Raw genomic sequence first — 21,002 nt, 5'->3', positions numbered from 1 at the left:
GGGGGGGGAGGGGGGAGAGGGGGGGGGGGAGGGGGAGAGGGGGGGGGGGAGGAGAGAGGGGGGGGGGGGAGGAGAGGAGGAGGGGGGGAGATTTTAAATTTCCCGATAAACAGAATGTGGTGTTAGCCCCATTACTGCTTTGCCTTATAGATCCCGGCTGTTATTTTTTGGAAGCAAGAATATGAAAATATATAAGACTACATGCTATAAGTGTGATTACATGAGGGGATTGCAGCTGCAATCATCCAGATTTTGTTTTTGCAGATTTCCAACCTTTTCAAACATGGTCCTGAGGTCTACCTACTTTCAAAGCAGCCGTTAAAAACTGATGAGAAGATCACAATCTATGTAAGTCACACCATAAATTGGATAGGGAAGATTATCCTTTAAAGCAGCTTACAGAGGCAATGATAGTAATGGCAGTAATGGTTCTGTATATTGAATTTAAACTAGGAGAAATGCCAGCCTTGCTGGTATTTAGACAGAAATTAAAGAACTAGTGAAGTTGTGAATATTCTTCAAACATTTTTTTTTGTGTGTTAGGTCCAAGACTTGCAATGTCCTAAAAAGAATGAAGCTGTTTTCTTTGTAGTTATGTTCCACAAGCACCCACATAAAGTGCGCATCATTAAAATCCGTTACATGGGCAGAAAGGTGGTTTTAGAAAATGCCACGGAATGAATTACAGAGGAATTTTAACCTCCGACTGGGTAGGAGGGAAGGACAAACAGAAATGTATGCAGATCTGAAAATAATGCAAACCATTGACGGCTGGATTTAACTACATTTTCTCTGGTAATGATCGAAAATCTCCTCGGGATAAGTGGACTTGGAATATAAATATGATAGTCACTCGTGAAGAAGTTGTCTTATCAGTACTTATCAGCAGCTGTAAATTAATTCAGGGCAAATGGGTTTCCTTGCTTTCTGAGACATGCCAGATACATGAAACAGCACTCAGTGTGTGGCCACTTTACTCTCAACTGGCACATTTCAGAAAGCAGGTAAATGGGCTGCCACTTACCAGAGCTTGTAGTTCCACAGGAACACTTAACACTGATTGCTGCTGGTGCTTAATTGATGCAAATTAATTTCCCTCCTGGGATAAATAAAGTTATATCGTATCGTAATCCACAACAAGAGCTGGTTGCACAATTATGGGATATTCAGCAACAGCAACAGACCGCCCCTGACCTGCTGTCAGCTATAACTGAGAGAACTGAAGGGACAGGATGTAAAATAATATAAGTCAATAACTGCAGATGCTGGTACAAATCGAAGGTATTCACAAAAATGCTGGAGTAACTCCGCAGGTCAGGGCAGCATCTCAGGCGAGAAGGAATGGGTGACTCCCTCTTCACACACGACTGTGGTTCCTGCATCGACACCAACACCATTGTCAATGCCAGAGAGCAGTACTGAACTACTATCTACCACTTTTGGTGAACTTCGGGACTATCCTTGATCAGACTTTGCTGGCTTTATCATATCATATCATATCATCATATCTATACAGCCGGAAACAGGCCTTTTCGGCCCTCCAAGTCCGTGCTGCCCAGCGATCCCTGTACATTAACACTATCCTACACCCACTAGGGACAATTTTTTACATTTTACCCAGCCAATTAACCTACATACCTTTACTAAACGTTAATCACTTCTGCATCTATACATTGTAAATGGCTCGATTGTAATCACGTATTGTCTTTCTGCTGACTGGGATAGCACGCAACAAAAGCTTTTCACTGTACCTCTGTACACATGACACGGCCAAAATGTTCCACACTACACTCGTCCAACCTGCCTGCGTTTGGCCCATATCCCTCCAAACCTGTCCTATCCATGTACCTGTCTAGCTGTTTCTTGAACGTTGGGATAGTCCCTGCCTCCTCGGGCAGCTTGTTCCACACACCCAACACTTTTTGCGAGGAAAAAGTTACCCCTCGAATTCCTATTAAATCATTTCCCTTCACCTCAACACAATGTCCTCTGGCCCTCAGTTCACCTACTCTAGGCAAGAGACTCTGTGCATCCACCCGATCTGTTCCTCTCATGATTTTATATACCTCTATAAGGTCACCCCTCATTCTACTGCTCTCCACCGAATAGTCCCAGCCTCCTCACCCCCCCCCCCCCCCCCCCCCCCCCCCCCCCCCCCCCACAACCATAACTCAGACCCCCTAGCCCTGGCAACATCCTTGTAAATCTTCTCTGTACCCTTTCCAGCTTGACAACATCTTTCCTATAACATGGTGCCCAGAACTGAACACTATGTGTTGGATGTATTGAAATAGCACTCATGGAGGAGTCTCGGGTTATGGAGACAAGCAGATAATACAGCATCTGAGAAGATGACTTCATGCGTGTTGGATTATGGTGTACAATGTGTATTGGTGACAGTGAAAGTGACCATCTTCTATGCTTTAGTTTCCTTCCAAGGCTTTGATAGGGCATACACAAAATTTACAGTTGGCTGCTGAAGTGCATTGCTTGCAGGGGCTGGTAGTTAAGTCAATTTTACCATTATTAAAAGAAGGACGGCACGGTGGCACAGCGGTAGAGTTTCTGCCTTACAGCGAATGCAGCGCTGGAGACCCGGGTTCCATCCCCACTACAAGTGCTGTCTGTACAGAGTTTGTACGTTCTCCCCGTGACCAGAGTGGGTTTTCTCCGAGATCTTCGGTTTCCTCCAACACTCCAAAGACGTCGAGGTTTGTAGGTTAATTGACTTGGTAAAATTTAAAAATTGTCCCTAATGGGTATAGGATAGTGTTAATGTGCGGGGATCACTGGTCAGCATGGACCCGGTGGGCCGAAAGGGCCTGTTTCCGCGCTGTATCTCCAAACTAAACTGAACTGAAGGAGCAGTTTCTAGGGTTTGTGTGCCTGGCTGCCATCTCACAGATGCCAAGAATCTTGTAGACTTGTATTTCTTGTGTACTCAAATGTACACATGTAGTCCAGTAACATTCAATAGTTGGAAAGGATTTCATTCCAATAACTTTCAATCATAAAATTGCTTTCTTTGTGTGCAAGATCCATGGGGGGCTGCTGTGATCATTCCCCCCGCGGGTTTCTACACTCTCCGATATATTCACACCTCATAGTGAATGGCTGCTGGGTGGGGATCAAAAACACAAATGGAAAATATGTCTGATGACACCAGTGTGAAGTCCAAGAGAAATGTAATTGAGCAATGGAAATACTGAAAACATGTGTTTTAGATTCCTTGACTACTTCAGGGTAGCCAGAATTGTTCAGCGGCATACACCATCCACGTCCAAGTGACCTAAATGTGGAGTGATCTGCATCCTCCGGTTCTGACATTTACTTGCAGATCTTGTTTCAATAATCTTTTGCAGTCTGCAAATCATCATGTGGAAACACAAACGTCTGTCTTACTATGTCCCCTACCAAAGAAAGTAGCCTTCAGGAAAAGAACGATGAATTACATACAGTCAACGTTCTACACACTGGCAAGATGAGGGGGAATTCTGTCATCGGGAACTGTGAGACATTCCCATCTTCCTGCCCCAGTTACGTCTTGGGCGACGGCCAATGCTGATGTTGTTTGGGTGATTAGTTCACTGCCTCTCTCTGGTTGGTTGTGTTCAACAAGGACGTAAAGAAGAACAGTGGGTAAAAGTAATTACATACATTGATATAAGTGGGTGGAGAACATTTGTTGGCATTCGATGTTATGAGAAGGACAGATGAAAGAAGAGGTCTAGTGTGTTCTGGTGATGACACATTCAGCACTAGTACCACCAAAATGTCTTCATTTTTCCTGAATTATTAGAGTCATAAACTCTTACAGCATGGAAATGCCCTTCGGCCCAACTTGCCCACACTGGCCAATATGTCCCGTCTAGACTAGTCCCACCTACTTGCATTTGGCCCATATCCCTCCAAACCTGTCCTTTCCATGTACCTTTCTAAATGTTTCTTAAACGTTGCGATAGTACCTGCCTAACTACCTCCTCTGGCAGCTCATTCCGTACACCGACCACCCTTTGCGTGAAAAATTTACCCCTCAGCTTTTTATTAAATCTCCCCCTTACCCCCCTCACCTTAAACCTATGTCCTCTGGTTCTCGATTCCCCAATTCTGGGCAAGAGACTCTGCATCGACCTGATCTCTTCCTCTCATGATTTTATACATGATTGTTTTGAATCTGGTAAGATCATGAAGAGGAAGAGTAGCACTAGTTGGTGAGCAGTTTCATTTGCAGAGAGAGTGATCAGCTAGCAGCTAGATAGTGAGGAATAGTCATAAGGGAGGAATCAAAGGGCAAAGAGGGAAGGTAGTGATTGAAGAACCACTGTGGATGACTCAGATAGATAGTGAGGGGAAAGAGATAGAGATGTGGAACTTGGGGAGGGATGGCAGGGTGAGGGTTGGTGAGGTGGAGTGAGAGGAGCTGAGGAAAACATGTGAAGATCATTCATGGTCACTGTATGTCTATGTCCACACGTGTGTGTCACGTCTGCACAATAGCCAGTTTTCCATTGTTATAAATCTTCAGTGAAACCTCGCTCTGTGGAGACCATTTGGCTTATGGCGTGCAATAAAAAATGCCACCCCACATTAAAATAGTTCATGCACAGACATAGTACAACACAGAAACGGGCACTTTGACACGATGCCAAGTTCAACTGATCTTATTTGCCTGTACACGATCATATTTCTCTGTTCCCTGCACTTCCAAGTGTCTATCTAAAAGCGTCTTAAACGGCACCATTGTACCTGCCTCCAATACCGCCACTGGCACTGCATTCCAGATCCCCACTGCTCTGTAAAGAAAAAACGCCGCGCAATCTCCGTTAAACTTTCCCCCTCTTACCTTGTAGCTATGCCCTCGAGTATTGGACACTTCCACCTTGGGGTGGGGAGTTCTGACTTTCTACCCTACCTATGCCGCTCATCATTTTATATACTTCTATCAAGTCTCCCCTCACCTCCGATGTTCCAGAGAAAACAATCCAAGTACATCCAACTTCTCCCAGTAGCTGAAACCCTGTAATCCAGGCAGCATTCTGGTAAACCTCCTCTGCACCCTCTCCAAAGCCTCTACATCTTTCCTGTCATGAGACAACCAGAAATGCACACAATACACCAAATGTGGCCTAACCAAAGTCCTTTTGAGCTGCATCATGACTTCCTGACTCCTTTATTCAATGCCTCGAGCAGTGAAGGCAAGCAGACCATCCATCTTCTTAACTACCCTATATACTTGTGCTGCCACCTTCAGTGAGCTATGAACTTGGACTCCAAGATCCCTCTGCACATCAATGCTGTTAAAGGTCGTGCCATTAATGATTTACTCTGCCAATACATTCAACCTCTCAAAGAGCAACACCAACACTTTTGCTTGGGTTAAACTCCACCTGCCATTTTTCTGTCCGTATCTGCAGCTGATCTGTATCCCGCTGTATCTTCTGACAGCTTTCCTCATTGTCTGCTCTTCTATGTGCACCTCAATTAACCTCATCTATTGCATTTGCATTTGGTGAATCTTGAAGTGCCAAACCACAATGCGTGCCCTCTCATCCATCCTCAGCAACCGTAGATTTAAGGTCTCCCTTGGGGACCAGACCAGCTCTGACAGGACCCTGAATGATGGCCTTCCCCAGGGCTCTGTCCTAGCTCCCCATCTCTGCTACATCTATGTGAATGACATGCTAGCTACCTCGTCCAGGAAGTTTGCATATGCAGATGACCTTGCCCTTGCCCTTGCCCACCAGGGAGCTTCCCTCGAGGATATCAGCAGAGTGCTAACCCAAGACTTGAAGGGGATGGAGGAGTGCTTCACCTTCTGACGACTTCACCCCAACCCATCCAAGACAACTGTCACTGCCTTTCACCTCAGCAATCGGCTCGCCAATGCAAAGCTCCGAATGTCCTTTGGTGGTAAGCCGGTGAAGAATGAGGAATTCCCCAAGTACCTCGGAGTCCCCTGGACTACACCCTCACCTGTCGTCAACACCTGAAGAGGGTGGCTGATAAACTGGAAGCAAAGGTCAACATCATCAGGAAACTTGCAGGTAACAGCCAGGGATCCAATGCACACAAGCTTATCCCTAGTCTACTCAACAGCCGAGTTTTGCTCAACAGCTTGGGCTAATAGCTGCCACACCAAACGAGTTGACACTGTCCTTAACTCTACAATGCAGGTCATCACAGGGACGCTTAAGTCAACACCTTTGCAGTGGCTCCCTGTCCTCTCTCACATCGACCCTCCCAGCAGACGCAGAAGGGAGAGGATGTTGAAAGATTGGTGCACCATCGAGGCTAACCCTGACCTTCCCATCCACGCCGACTTGAACAATCTGCCCAACATACACCTGAAGTCCCGCAAACTCTTCTGGTCTTCAGCCAAATCCTTGGAAGACTTTGACCCCAAGACTGAGTGGCGCAGAGCCTGGAAAGATGCCAACACCAACAACGGAGAGGTGATCACAGACCCCACAGTGAAACCACCGGGATTTGGCCTCCATCGCAAGCAATGGCTAACCCTGAACAGGACCCGCACCCTCCATGCAAGAACAGCCCATCACCTGCACAAGTGGGGGATGACAGACAGCCCTGCTTGAGACTGCGGATATCCAGACCAGACCATCCCATACATCGTGAATGACGGCTCACTGAGGCTTTTCCCTAGTGGCATCAAGGCCATCCACCCAGCAACTGATGCTGCCCTGGCCTGGATGTCTACCCTTGACCTACAACTTTAGGCTATGCACGCCACACGCAAGAAGAAGATTACATTTGGTGCCCTCTATGTCGACTCTTTTAAATGTGAGACCAAGCATTGATCAGACGACCACTTTGTAGAATGCTTGCCAGACCCTGGACCAGCTCTAACTCCCATTTGCTATTCTTGTGGATAGGAAACGTTGAGAGAGATATGGGCAAAATGGAGGCAGGTGGGACTAGCGTAGATGGGCCGTCTTGGTCGGCATGGACATGTTGGGTCAAAGGGCTTGTTTCCATGATATATGACTCTGTGACTTCAATTCCTTTCCCATACCACCTTGTCTGTCCTCTACTCCTCCACTGTCAGAGTGAGGCCACATGTAAACTAGAAGAGCAGTGGGTGACAGAGCAGTAGAGTTGGTGTCTTACAATGCCAGAGACTTACTACGGGTGCTGTCTGTATGGAGTTTGGATGTTCTCCCTGTGACTGTGCGGGCCTTCTCCAGGTGCTCCGGTCTTCTCCCACATTCCAAAGATGTTTAGGTTTGTAGGTTAATTGACTTCTGTAAAATTGTCCCCATCTGCGTAGGATAGAACTTTTGTACGTGTGATCGCTAGTCGGTGTGGGCCGAAGGGCCTGTTTCCACTCTATATCTCTAAACTAAATGGCAGCTTGTATTTCTGCTTGGATCATGTGCAACCCAATAGACTGAACTTTGAGCTCTCCACTTGCTGGTGAACCTCTTTCCTCCCCCACCCCCTCCTTCACATTAACCCAACTCTATTCTTAACACCTACTCCCGGCACACCTATTCACTCACTGCACTGTCCCAGTCCCTCCCCCTGTCAGTTCCTTTACCCCCTTTCACTCCATTTACCCCATTTTTCTTCTTTCCCCTATTCCCTTTTATTCACTAACCCTCCCTCAGGTTCCACATTTTCTTCCCATCTTTCTGTCTTGTCAGATTCCACCACTTGCACCCTTTTGGCTTGTCCACTTATTACCTGTAGCTTTGGTTACTATCTCTACCTTCTCTCCACCACCTGACTCATCTGCCCATCATTGCCTCCATGTTGGTCTACCTATCGCTTGGTAGCTCTTGCCCCACTCCTTCGCATCACCTATTTCGACCAGCTGTTTCATATCTGCTCCAGCAGTCTGTAGAAGGGTCCTGACTTGAAACGCATCTGACCAATTCCCTCCCCAGATGCTGCCTGACCCGTTGAGTTCTTCCAGCAGATAGACACAAAATGCTGGAGTAACTCAGCGGGACTGGTAGCATCTCTGGACTGAAGAAGGGTCTCGACCCGAAACATCACCTATTCCGTCCAGCCAGAGATGCTGCTGTCCTGCTGAGTTACTCCAGCATTTGGTGTCTTTGGTCGATGTAAACCAGAAGCTGCAGTTCCTTCCTACACATACAGAGTTCTTCCAGCAGTCTGTTTTTTGCTCACCATTCATCCTATGAAAGAATTATCCAGTGTTCTATTAGTGGTAATATTGGTAATTAGTGTCCTATTCTTTGCCCACGGCCCTGTATTTTTTTTTTATGTATCCAATGCATTTTTGTTAGTTATCTTAAACCTGTCTTACTTGTTTACTGATCTTAGAGAAAGATCTTTATTAGAGCTTCACAAATTGTTGATTACTTCTATCAAATCTCCCTTTCATCTTCACTGCACTTTTTTCAGTCCTTCACCCCTACTTCCATTCTCGTGAATCTTTTCTATATCCCATCTGAGGCCCAGAGATTCTTTCCAAGGTATGGTGCCCATAAATGACCACAATTCTGTACACCAAACTAGTGATTTGTAAAATTCTCCTATCATGCGCTTCCTTTTAATCTCTTAGGACAATAACATTGAACTGTTTATTGTTGGTATTTGGGCAGATTTTTTTCAAAAGCACTCTAAATCTTATGACATTTTCACTTTTTCAACATCCTCACAACCTTTATACCCAGATCAAAATCCTACACTGCTTCCTCCTTTTTGAGTTTGAAACGTGCTGAACAACATTGTTCTCGTGTCCACATTTTGCCTTTCACCCTCACCCTTGTCACTTGCACTGTTATTTTCTTGGTTTGTATTACATTATCTGAAGTCTTTATTGTCACTACACCAAAGTTCGTTTTTCATCTTTATGTAATTTGCCATGTCTTGCATTATTTTGGTGGCTTACGTCAGCTTGTTGCAACATAACAGTACATTGTTTGTTCCTCAATTTTTACCAATTAAGATACTATTTTCCATCCTGGTGTTGCTCTAGTACAGTTGGTGATTGATTTGTTCTTACCACCTTATCATTGTCTGTTATATCTGTATATCATTGTCCGTTATACCTGTATATCAAGGCTCTTTGTCATATTTACATTTCCTTAGTGTCCCTCCTCTTGTTCGTCTTTTTCATCCACTTAGACATTTTGAATCTCCTCTCTCCTTGGTGCCCTCATCCTGTCAACGAACCACATTACAACTTTATTCCCCCGCAAGTATTATAGCTAACTTATTAATAAAGTGGATTAAAGGAATTATTGGTGAAAGTACAGGAAGTTCCATCCATAATTACATGGATGTACTGGCAAAAGGGGAGAATAAAATGGGATCCTCAAACACCATTACTTTTCATCATATAAGAATGATCAGGACACTGGTAGAGTTCGGGAAGACTTAAGACTTGAAATGGGCAGAAGACCAACTTTGAGAGGGAATATACTCACTATGTTATTATTTTGAACGGCGTGAAATTGCAAAGTGCTTTTACGATGCCTATTTTCAAATCGGAGGTTGCAGGCAATGTTGATAAGTTGATCAGGAATTTGAAATATATAATAATAATAATAATAATGCATTTTATTTATATAGCGCTTTTTATATACTCAAAGACGCTTTACAGAGATTTTGAGAACATAGGTAAATGAATAAATAGATAAATAAGTAAATAAATAAATGAACAGAGAAAGGAGACAGAAGGTGAGGTGACCTTCAGTGGTTGAAGGCAGTATTGAACAGGTGAGACTTCAGCGATGTTTTGAATGTGGTGAGTGTGGGGGAGTCTCTAACGGTTTGGGGTAGTGAGTTCCATAGGGTGGGAGCAGCGATGGAGAAAGCCCTGTCCCCCCAGGATCTGAGTTTAGTCCGGATGTGGGGGGATAGGAGATTGGCAGCGGCAGAGCGGAGGGTGCAGGTGGGAGTGTGCCTGTGGAGGAGGTCGGTCAGGTAGGATGGGGCCAGGTTATGGAGGGCTTTGTAGGTTATGAGGAGGATATATGGCCTTGTAAATGAGAACTTGAATGCAAATTACTGAATTATTTAAGACCCTTATTTTTGCACTTCTGATTTGTTCTTCTGCAGAACATTTCTGCTTAGCATGTGAACATTACTTCTCATCAAGATCCTCTGGTCATAGATTTCCAATTTGTAATATGTTTTTTTTCCTTAATGCTTTAACTGTAATTAAATGGTTCTTTTAAAGCATTCTGCAGGTTAAGGGTTACAACTGAGAACACCACAGCACGAGAACAGGCCAGTTGGCACACGCTGTCTGTTCCAAACCTGAGGCCAAGACCAACTCTTATCTGCCTGCACATGATCCAAATCCCTCTATTCCCTGCATATCCGGATGCCTACACAAAAGTCTCTTAAATGCCACTGTTGTTTCTGTGTCAACCACCATCTCCCGCAGGCACTCACCAGTTCCAGGCACTCACCAGCTTCAGTGTTTTAAAAAATAACTTGTCCCACGCATCTCCTTTAAACTCTGCCCCTCTCACTTTAAAGCCATGCCGCTAGTATTTGATATTTCCATCCAGAAAAAACTGTTCTGCCTGCCAACCCTCTGTATGCCTCTCATTGTTTATACTCCCTCTCGTAATTTTGTATGCCTTTCACATTGCAACATAATTTTATATTGAAAATGGATATTGCATTTTATTTTAATTTGGTTAACTTTAAATATATTAAAAATGTGAACGAGTCAGTGTCTGGAAGTCAGGCGTTTGATTGTCATGTGTACTGCAAACCGAATAATGAAATTTCCAAGTGCAATTCATATTGGGCCAGATGTCGCTCTGGTCTACTAATAGTTACCAATAGCATTTTCAACTCAAAACATTTTGCTCTCTCAAGTTGTCAAAGATGCAAGCCGATCATAGCACAGTGAGAGAAATGTCACCCAGGGCGATGTTCTAGACATCCAAATAGAGTATTTTAGGGTAATACAGGGAAAAAAAGCCAAGGTGTTCCCTTCCAGATGCAAGAAGAACAGTGAAATGCTGTCTCTCTCTACACTGTGGGGTTTTAATTGTATAATGTCTCTCTTTCACAACATCCCCACCCACAGGCAACCTAATGGTAGCCTTAGATTCCAATTAGTTGTGGAGCTCTCAGGATCATTTTGCAGAATAGGAACCTTGCAATTTCTTCTAGGTGCATGCGAGTTTAGTTTATTGTCACATGTACCGAGGTACAGTGAAACGCTTTTTGTCTCGTGCTATCCAGTCAGTGGAAAGACAATACATGATTACACTCAAAGATGGACACAAAACCCATGACCCTCCTTCAGAAGGGTCTCGACCTGAAACGTCACCTATTCCTTTTCTCCAGAGATGCTGTCAGACCTAGTTACGCCAGCTTTTTGTGTGTATCTTCGGTTTAAACCAGCATCTGTAGCTCCTTCCGACACATAATTACAATTGAGCCATTTACAGTTGTCTGAGAACACCTGGGAAGAAACTGTCACTGAATCTGGAGGTGTGCATTTTCACACTTCTATACCTTTTGCCCGATGGGAGAGGGGAGGAGGAGTGGCCAGAGTATGATTTGTCCTTGATTTTGCTGCTGGCCTTGCCGAAACAGCGTGAGGTATCAATGGAAGGGAGGTTGGTCTGGGCTGCGTCCACAATTCAGTGCAATTTCTCACGGTCTTGGATGGAGCTGTTCCCAAACCAAGCTTTAATGCATCCTGATAAAATGCTTTATATGGCGCATCTGTATAAGCTGGTGAGAGGTGTTGGGGACATGCTGAACCTCCGAAGCCTTCCAAGGAAGTAGAGGCGTTGGTGTGCTTTCTTGGTCGTTGCTTCAGTGTGGGTGGTCCAGGAGAAGTTGTTGGTGATATTGACTCCTAGGAATTTGAAGTTTTCAACCATCTCAACTACGGCGCTGTCAATGCAAACTGGGGTGTGTGTACCACTTCACTTCCTGAAGTTGAACACTATCTCCTTTGACTTACTGACATTGAGTGAAGAAGGACGGCACATTGGTAGACCTGCTGCCTCACAACGCCAGGGACCCACGTTCGATCCTGACCTCGAGTGCAGTCTGATGTTTGTACGTTTCCCCTTTGACCACATGGATTTTTTCCTGATTGTTTTCTCCCACATCCCAAAGATGTGCAGATTTGTAAATTGGCCTCCGTAAAATGGCCCTAATGTGCAGGGAGTGGATGAGAAAGTGGGATAACATAGAACTAGTGTGAACAGGTGATCGATGGTCAGCCAAAGGGCCTATTTCCATGCTGCATCTTTAAGATTGAACTAAAATTAAATTTAAGAAGGCAGGGTTGAAGTATTTGTACTTGACTTGATCTACAAGCAACACTCTAAAGACACGTCCCTTGTAGAACATTAAGGGGTCTGCCTCACAAAATCTGCGTGCCACCTGGCCTTAAATAAAATCCTGGTGAGTGGGTTGGTTGCCCCTCTATGTTGCCGAAGGTTAAAATTCATTTTGCTGTCTTTTGCCCATATCTCTTTTTTGCTTTGATCCACATTTGACATCATGTTTTCTTCTTCCAGAAAGGCGAAGTTGGTCCAGTTTGGGAATATCCCTCATCCTCGCTGAGCTGTGTAGTAGCTGACCCAAGGAAAGGATCCAAGCTGTATGGACTAAAGAGCTACATTGAGTATCAAGTAACCCCGAATGTAAGTCTTCAAAAATATATACTTTTTGCAAAAAGATAGGTCCTGAGGATATACAAATTGATCAAAAAACACATGAGCCAGGCAACATATGTGGCCCTTGCATCCCCTCGCTCTCCGTTCCCCCCCCACCCAAATCGTACCAGCTTCAAAGTCGTCTGGTTGAGTCTCATTGTCTGTAACTCATCTTCACCTAGTGCACAGCTAACAACGGCCTGTTTTCTTTATCATCATTACTTTTTTATATATCTTCCATTCATTTGTTCTATATCTCTCTACATCATCGCCATCGTTTCGCTTTCCCCTGACTCTCAGTCTGAAAAAGGGCCTCGACCAAAAACGTTACCTATTCCTTTTCTCCAGAGATGCTGTCTTAGGCGCTGAGTTACTCCAACTTTTTATGTCTATCTCTGGCTCAAGAAACTGTTTAAAAATTCAAGGTAATAACCTGATCTAAGTTGTTGATGTTTGTACCACTTTTGTTACTTGATCGCTACATAAATGTTGACAGGGTTTTCATGATTACTTCAAATCTATTGAGAAAATTGAGAACCCTGGTGGAGCTGCTGCCTCACAGCTCCAGAGAACCAAATTCCATCCTTACCAACACGCGTGCTGTGTTTGTGGAATATGTACTTTCTCCCTGTGACCTTGAGGGTTTCTTCCTGGTTCCGCATCCCAAAGATATGTGAGTTATGGGTTAATTAGCCCCAAAACTTTGTGCAGGGAGTGGATGCAAAAGGGTATTAGATAGAAGCAGTGTACTGATGGCCAGAATGGACTCTGTGAATGAAGGGCCTGTTTCCATACTGTAATTTTCAGTCAGTCAATATTATCACAAAGGGAGATTGCTTCACCAATTGCATTCTCACACCTTAGTAGTAATTCTTCTTTCCACAACTTCTGGTAAGAATTGACAAAGCCACCTCTCTCAGCATTGTTAACCCAGGCATCTGATGAATAGATCATCATATATGGCCTGTATTTGATTAAAATGCTTCAGAGGTATCATGTTGATTAAAACATATCCGACTGCTTTCCTATATGGAGTAAATTTACTGAACAAGTATTTATAAAATTCAAGTCCCCTCACGTTGGAAGGCCTGTCAAAATAACAAAAACTGATGTAGAAACAAGGAACTGCAGATGCTGGTTTACAAAAGACACAGGGTGCTGGACCAGCAAAGCAGGTTAGGCAGCATCTCAGGAGACGTTTCAGGCCAGGACTCTTCTTTTAAACGGTCCCAACCCAAAATGTCACCTATCCATGTTCTCCTGAGGCGTTGCTGTGCTTCTCCAGCACTTTGCGCCTTCTTATCAAAACATTAATGTGGGAAACATATTTATAAACACACTGAATTTTTAATCCATAACAAAATAGCAATGCCATATCCCAGCTTACGATGCATCTCTTGTCTCTGTAATGGTTTAATAAACTTTAATCTCCAAAGCTCCCCCAATTATACTTTAAACACAGCCTGCCAATACTGTGCACAGTTGGCTGCCAGTTCCAGCAACTAATTCCATTGTCAATGGTGTTGCTTCATTGTCCCCTACTGTCTGGAGAAATATCTTTAATGACTTGCACAAAATATGAACTTCACTACCATCTTTAAAGTTTGCTGAACCTGAAGGCTAGTAGTCATCCCCTGCCAAATGCAACATATTTAAGCCAGTAACTATTCAGCCTCTTTCTGCACAAATGAGGAACATCATTTATTATGATAATGACCCAAGAGATTTCTGGAAACCAAGTAAAACAACTGCCGTTTTTTTTTCTCATGTTCACTCATCCTTCCCACCCAGACCACCTCCTCCCCAGGTAATATCCCCTGCAATCACAGGAGGTGTAACACCTGTCCCTTTCCCTCCATTCTTGCCTCTAACCAAGGACTCCAGCAGTCCTTCCAGGTGAGACTGTGGTTCATGTGCACCTCCTAACCTCATCCACTGCATCTGGTGTTCCCAATATGGCCTCCTGTACATCAGCGAGACCAAGCATAGACTCGGCGACCGTTTTGCTGAACACGTGCTCAGTCTGCCAAGACCTGCTGGAGCTATCATTTGCTAACCCTTTCAAACTCCCCTCCCCATTCCCACCCCTCACCTTTCTGTCCTGGGCCTCTTCAATTGCCACACAAGCTGGAGGAACAGCACCTCATATTCCGCTTGGGTAGCTTACAACCCAATGGTTTGAATGTTGAATTTTATGTACCCTTGAGCAACCACCCCTCCTTTGTTCCCCACTTTCTCTTCCCCTCCCCTGTCCCCCACTTGGACTGACACCTCTTTCTCCCCTACCCCTCCATCTATATTCCTTCCTCTGGCTTCACAATTTGCAACTCTTAAATCTCACACCTGCTTTAATCTCTGGCCCATGTTCCAACCATCCCGATCACCTGTATCCACATATAATAATAATAATAATGCATTACATTTATATAGCGCTTTTCATACACTCAAAGACGCTTTACAGGGATTTAAAGAACATAGGGAAGTGAATAAATAGATAAATAAGTAAACGAACAGAGAAAGGAGACAGAAGGTGAGGTGACCTTCAGTGGTTGAAGGCAGTACTGAACAGGTGAGACTTCAGTGATGTTTTGAATGTGGTGAGTGAGGAGGAGTCTCTGACGGTTTGGGGTAGTGAGTTCCATAGGGTGGGAGCAGCGATGGAGAAAGCCCTGTCCCCCCAGGATCTGAGTTTGGTCCGGATGGGGGGGGATAGGAGATTGGCAGCAGCAGAGTGGAGGGTGCAGGTGGGAGTGTGCCTGTGGAGGAGGTCAGTCAGGTAGGATGGGGCCAGGTTATGGAGGGCTTTGTAGGTCATGAGGAGGATTTTGTACTGGATTCTCTGGGGGATGGGGAGCCAGTGGAGTTTGTAAAGGACGGGGGTGATATGGTCAGAGCAGCAGCAATCAGCAGTAGCAGCAATCAGCAGTAGCAGCAGCAGCAATCAGCAGTAGCAGCAGCAGCAGCAGCAGCAATCAGCAGTAGCAGTAGCAGCAGCAGCAAGCAGCAGTAGCAAGCAGCACCTAGCTGTGTTGCTTGGGAAGTAGTGTGTGGGGATTGTGTGGGGATAGTAAGGAGTAAGACCTGTGTGATCTCCCGGACTAGTTTCGATCGCCTAGCTTGGGGTCGGAGAGGAATGTCCCGGATTTTTTCCCAAATTGGCCTGGGTTTTTTATCCGGTTTTTCGCCTCTCCCAGGAGATCACTCAGTTCTTTTGGGTGGGCGGTTGGAGCGGTTGGAGTAGCGGCCGGGCGGTAGGTTTAGTAACCGAGCGCGGGGCTTTGTTTGGAGAGTATGACTGCCAGGGCAGTTTTTTGTTCTGGGTGTCAGATGTGGGGAATCTGGGAGTCTGATAGTCTTCCAGACATCCACATCTGCGCCAGGTGTGACGAGATGGGGCTCCTAAGGGACCGTATTAGGAACCTGGAGCGGCAGATTGATGACCTCCGTCTGATCAGGGAGAGTGAGGAGGTTATAGATAGGAGTTACAGGGAGGTGGTCACTCCTAGACCACGGGAGGTAGACAAGTGGGTCACTGTTAGGGGGGGCAAGGAACAGAGGCAGGGACTAGGGAGTACCCCGGTGGCTGTACCCCTTGGAAATAAGTACTCCTGTTTAAGTACTGTTGGGGGGGGACAGCCTACCTGGGGGCAACGACGGTGCCCGGGCCTCTGGCAAGGAGTCCGGCCCTGTTGCTCAGAAGGGTAGGGAAAGGAAGAGGAGAGCAGTAGTAATAGGGGACTCTATAGTGAGGGGGTCAGATAGGCGTTTCTGTGGACGCAGTCGGGAGACCCGGATGGTGGTTTGCCTCCCTGGTGCCGGTGTCCGGGATGTGTCTGAGCGTGTCCAGGATATCCTGAAAGGGGAGGGAGAGGAGCCAGAGGTCGTGGTACATATAGGTACCAACAATATAGGTAGGATAAGGGAAGAGGTCCTGAAAGGAGAATTCAGGGGGCTAGGAAGAGAGTTTTAAAAAAAAGGACTTCCAAAGTAATAATCTCAGGCTTACTGCCTGTGCCACGCGATAGTGAGAATAGGAATGGAGTGAGGTGGAGGATAAATACGTGGCTGAGGAACTGGTGCAGGGAGCAGGGTTTCAAGTTTCTGGATCATTGGGACCTCTTCTGGGGGAAGTATGACCTGTACAAAAAGGACGGGTTGCATCTGAACCCGAGGGGAACCAATATCCTGGCGGGGAGATTTGCTAAAATAACTGCGGAGACTTTAAACTAGTACGGTTGGGGGGAGGGACTCAAACACAGATAGCTAATAGGCAGTGTGTGAGGCAGGAGGCAGAAAAGGGAAACACTCAGACCCAATATGTAGGAGAGAAAGAAGGGAAAAGAAATAAACTGAGAATAAGAAATGATGGGTCCCTTAAATGTGTATATTTTAATGCTAGGAGCATTGTAAGAAAGGTGGATGAGCTTAGAGCCTGGATTGACATCTGGAAGTATGATGTTGTGGCGATCAGTGAAACATGATCACAGCAGTGCTTTGGCAGGACAGACTAGAAGGCTCGATTAAGGAGGCTGTTTGGGTGGAACTCAGAAATGAGAAAGGTTTAGCAACACTTATAGGGGTGTATTATAGACCGCCAAATAGGGAACGAGAATTGGAAGAGCAAATATGTAAGGAGATAGCAGATATTAGTAGTAAGCACAGAGTGGTGATTGTGGGTGATTTCAATTTTCCGTATATAGACTGGGAATCACATTCTGTTAAAGGGCTGGATGGTTTGGAGTTTGTAAAATGTGTGCAGGATAGTTTTTTGCAGCAATACGTAGAGGTGCCTACCAGAGAAGGGGCAGTGTTGGACCTCCTGTTAGGAAATGAGATGGGTCAGGTGACGGAGGTATGTGTTGAGGAGCACTTTGGGTCTAGTGATCATAATGCCATTAGTTTCAATATCATTATGGAGAAGGTCAAATCTGGACCAAGGGTTGAGATTTTGGATTGGAGAAAGGCTAATTTTGAGGAGATGAGAAAGGATTTAAAAGGAGTGAAATGGAAATTGTTGTTTTATGAAAAGGATATAATAGAGAAATGGAGGATATTTAAAGGTGAAATTTTGAGAGTACAGAGTCTTTATGTCCCTGTTCGGTGGAAAGGAAAGAATAATAATTTGAAAGAGCCATGGTTTTCCAGGGAAATTGGACACTTGGTTCGGAAAAAGAGGGAGATATACAATAAATATAAGCGGCAGGGAGTAAATGAGGTTCTTGAGGAATATAAAGAATGTAAAAGGAATCTTAAAAAGGAAATTAGAAAAGCGAAAAAAAGATATGAGGCTGCTTTGGCAAGTAATGTAAAAGTAAACCCCAAGGGGTTCTACAGATATGTCAATAGCAAAAGGATAGTGAGGGATAAAATTGGTCCATTAGAGAGTCAGAGTGGACAGCTATGTGCTGAGCCAGAAGAAATGGGGGAGATATTAAACAATTTCTTTTCTTCGGTATTTACCGAGGAGAAGGATATTGAATTATGTGAGGTAAGCGAAACAAGTAGAGTAGTGATGGAAATTAGGAGGATTAAAGAAGAGGAGGTACGGACACTTTTGAAGAATATAAAAGTGGATAAGTCTCCAGGTCCTGATAGGATATTCCCTAGGACATTGAGGGAAGTTAGTGCAGAAATAGCAGGGGCTATGACGGAAATATTTCAAACGTCATTAGAAACAGGGATGGTGCCGGAAGATTGGCGCATTGCGCATGTTGTGCCTTTGTTTAAAAAAGGTTCTAAAAGTAAACCTAGCAATTATAGACCTATTAGTTTGACGTCTGTGGTGGGAAAATTAATGGAAAAGATACTTAGGGACAATATATATAATTATTTGGATAATCAAGGCCTGATTAGAAACAGTCAACATGGATTTGTGCCTGGAAGGTCATGTTTGACTAATCTTCTTGAATTTTTTGAAGAGGTTACCAGGGAAATTGATAAGGGCAAGGCTGTGGATGTTGTCTATATGGACTTCAGTAAGGCATTTGACAAGGTTCCACATGGAAGGTTGATTAAGAAGGTTAAATCGTTGGGTATTAATAGTGAGGTTGCAAGATGGATTCAACAATGGCTGAATGGGAGATACCAGAGGGTAACGGTTGACAATTGTATGTCAGGTTGGAGGCCAGTGTCTAGTGGAGTGCCCCAAGGATCTGTGTTGGGTCCACTGTTGTTTGTCATTTACATTAATGATCTGGATGATGGTGTGGCAAATTGGATTAGTAAATATGCAGATGATACTAAGATAGGTGGAGTAGTTGATAGTGAGGTAGATTTTCAAAGTCTACAGAGAGACTTGGGCCTTTTGGAAGGGTGGGCTGAAAGATGGCAGATGGAGTTTAATGCTGATAAGTGTGAGGTGCTGCATTTTGGTAGGACAAATCAAAATAGGACGTACAGGGTAAATGGTAGGGAATTGAGGAATGCAGTGGAACAGAGGGATCTGGGAATAACTGTGCATTGTTCCCTGAAGGTGGAATCTCATGTGGATAGGGTGGTGAAGAAGGCGTTTGGTATGCTTGCCTTTATAAATCAGAGCATCGAGTATAGAAGTTGGGATGTAATGTTGAAATTGTACAGGGCATTGGTGAGGCCAAATCTGGAGTATGGTGTGCAGTTCTGGTCGCCAAATTATAGGAAGGATGTCGACAAAATGGAGAGGGTACAGAGGAGATTTACTAGAATGTTGCCTGGGTTTCAGCACTTAGGCTACAGAGAGAGGTTGAACAGGTTGGGTCTTTATTCTTTGGAGCGTAGAAGGTTGAGGGGGGACTTGATAGAGGTTTTTAAAATTTTGAGAGGGACGGACAGAGTTGACGTGGGTAGGCTTTTCCCTTTGAGAGTGGGGAAGATTCCAACAAGGGGACATAGCTTCAGAATTGAGGGACAAAGGTTTAGGGGTAACATGAGGGGGAACTTCTTTACTCAGAGGGTTGTGGCTGTATGGAATGGGCTTCCGGTGGAAGTGGTGGAGGCTGGCTCGATTTTATTATTTAAGAGTAAATTGGATAGGTATATGGATAGGAGGGGATTGGAGGGTTATGGTCTGAGTGCAGGTAGATGAGACTAGGTCAGGGAGAATGGTCGGCGTGGACTGGTAGGGCCGGACAGGCCTGTTTCCATGCTGTAGTTGTTATATGTTATATATGTTATATGTCACGGATCGGGGTGTGGGTGAGTAGACGGGCAGCGGAGTTTTGAATGTATTGAAGTTTACTGATGATTTTTGATATGAAATATGAAATATGAAATATACATCCCATGTTTATACATGCGGGCGCCGCCACATTTTGGCACCATTTCCAAAGTCCGGTCCGCCAGCGGTTCCCCATCCAGGTAAGCCTCGGCTCCTGTAGGGCCTTCCTCTGTCACCTTTGGCCTGCAAACCGACGTCACACTCCTCGACCTGCCATCTTTGTTTCCCGGGGGCGCCTCCTGCAGCCGACCTTGAAGGCACTGGAGGCATTACCCCGGTTCACCCTCCTACCAGCACTTGCTCCTGGCGAGCGACGTTTCCTGCAGCTTCCTTCGGGGTTCTCCGGTCGGGTTCCCGGGTCCACAGCCAGCTGACCTTCCAGGTCCTCAGGTGGGTTCCCAGTTCCACGGCAGCGGCATGCTGGGAAGGCCTCCGACGGCTGACTCCTCAAGCTGCAGACTGCTTCTGTCATACTTTGTCCTGCCTCTCCCAACTTTCTTTCCTCCCCAATTCCACCACGCCCAAATAATCAAACCTAAGGGCGGTCACGGTGGCGCTGCGGCAGAGTTGCTGCCTTACAGTGAATGCAGTCCCGGAGACCCCGGTTCCATCTCCACTACAGGAGCTATCTGTACGGAGTTTGTACGTTCTCCCCGTGACCTGCGTGTGTTTTCTCCGATATCTTTGGTTTCCTCCCACATTCCAAAGACGTACAGGTTTGTAGGTTAATTGGCTTGGTAAATGTAAAAATTGTCCCTAGTGGGTATAAGATAGTGTTAATGTGCGGGAATCATTGGTCGGCGCGGACCCGGTGGGCCGAAGAGCCTGTTTCTGCGCTGTATCTCTAAACTAAACTAAACAGTCTGATGAGAGCTTCTGCCCCAAAACATCACCCATCCATGTTCTCCAGAGATGCTGCTTGACCCGCTGAGTTAATGCAGCGCTCTGTATCCCTTTTGTGTACACTAGCATCTACAGTTCCTTTTGTCGGAGGGATTTGGTCATAACAGCTTTCTAAATATTTGAACAGTTGCATTAGACTGAGACATTTTTGACCTTTTTATTATGTCCTCTGGTGCAGTATTTGCATGTTGTTACAATCACTGGAGTGCACCCAACCAGCAATTCAATTGAAGATGCTACGAGTAAGTGCAGAGCAGCTTTCCAAATATGCT

General features: G+C 45.1%; 1 protein-coding gene across 1 annotated transcript in view; it reads left to right on the top strand.

Moving 5' to 3' along the window:
* The window catches only part of LOC144596871 (sorting nexin-9-like), a 107,861-nt gene that overhangs the window by 48,870 nt on the left and 37,989 nt on the right, over positions 1 to 21,002 (top strand). Inside the window, exons 7-8 of the mRNA XM_078405735.1 lie at positions 265 to 348; positions 12,495 to 12,620. Of these exons, the coding sequence (XP_078261861.1) occupies positions 265 to 348; positions 12,495 to 12,620 (210 nt within the window). The remainder of the gene's footprint in view (positions 1 to 264; positions 349 to 12,494; positions 12,621 to 21,002) is intronic.

This window comes from Rhinoraja longicauda, chromosome 9 (assembly GCF_053455715.1).
Source record: "Rhinoraja longicauda isolate Sanriku21f chromosome 9, sRhiLon1.1, whole genome shotgun sequence".
Lineage (NCBI taxonomy): Eukaryota > Metazoa > Chordata > Chondrichthyes > Rajiformes > Arhynchobatidae > Rhinoraja > Rhinoraja longicauda.
The sequence above is the reverse complement of the archived record's forward strand: the minus strand, read 5'-3'. Positions and strand labels throughout refer to the sequence as shown.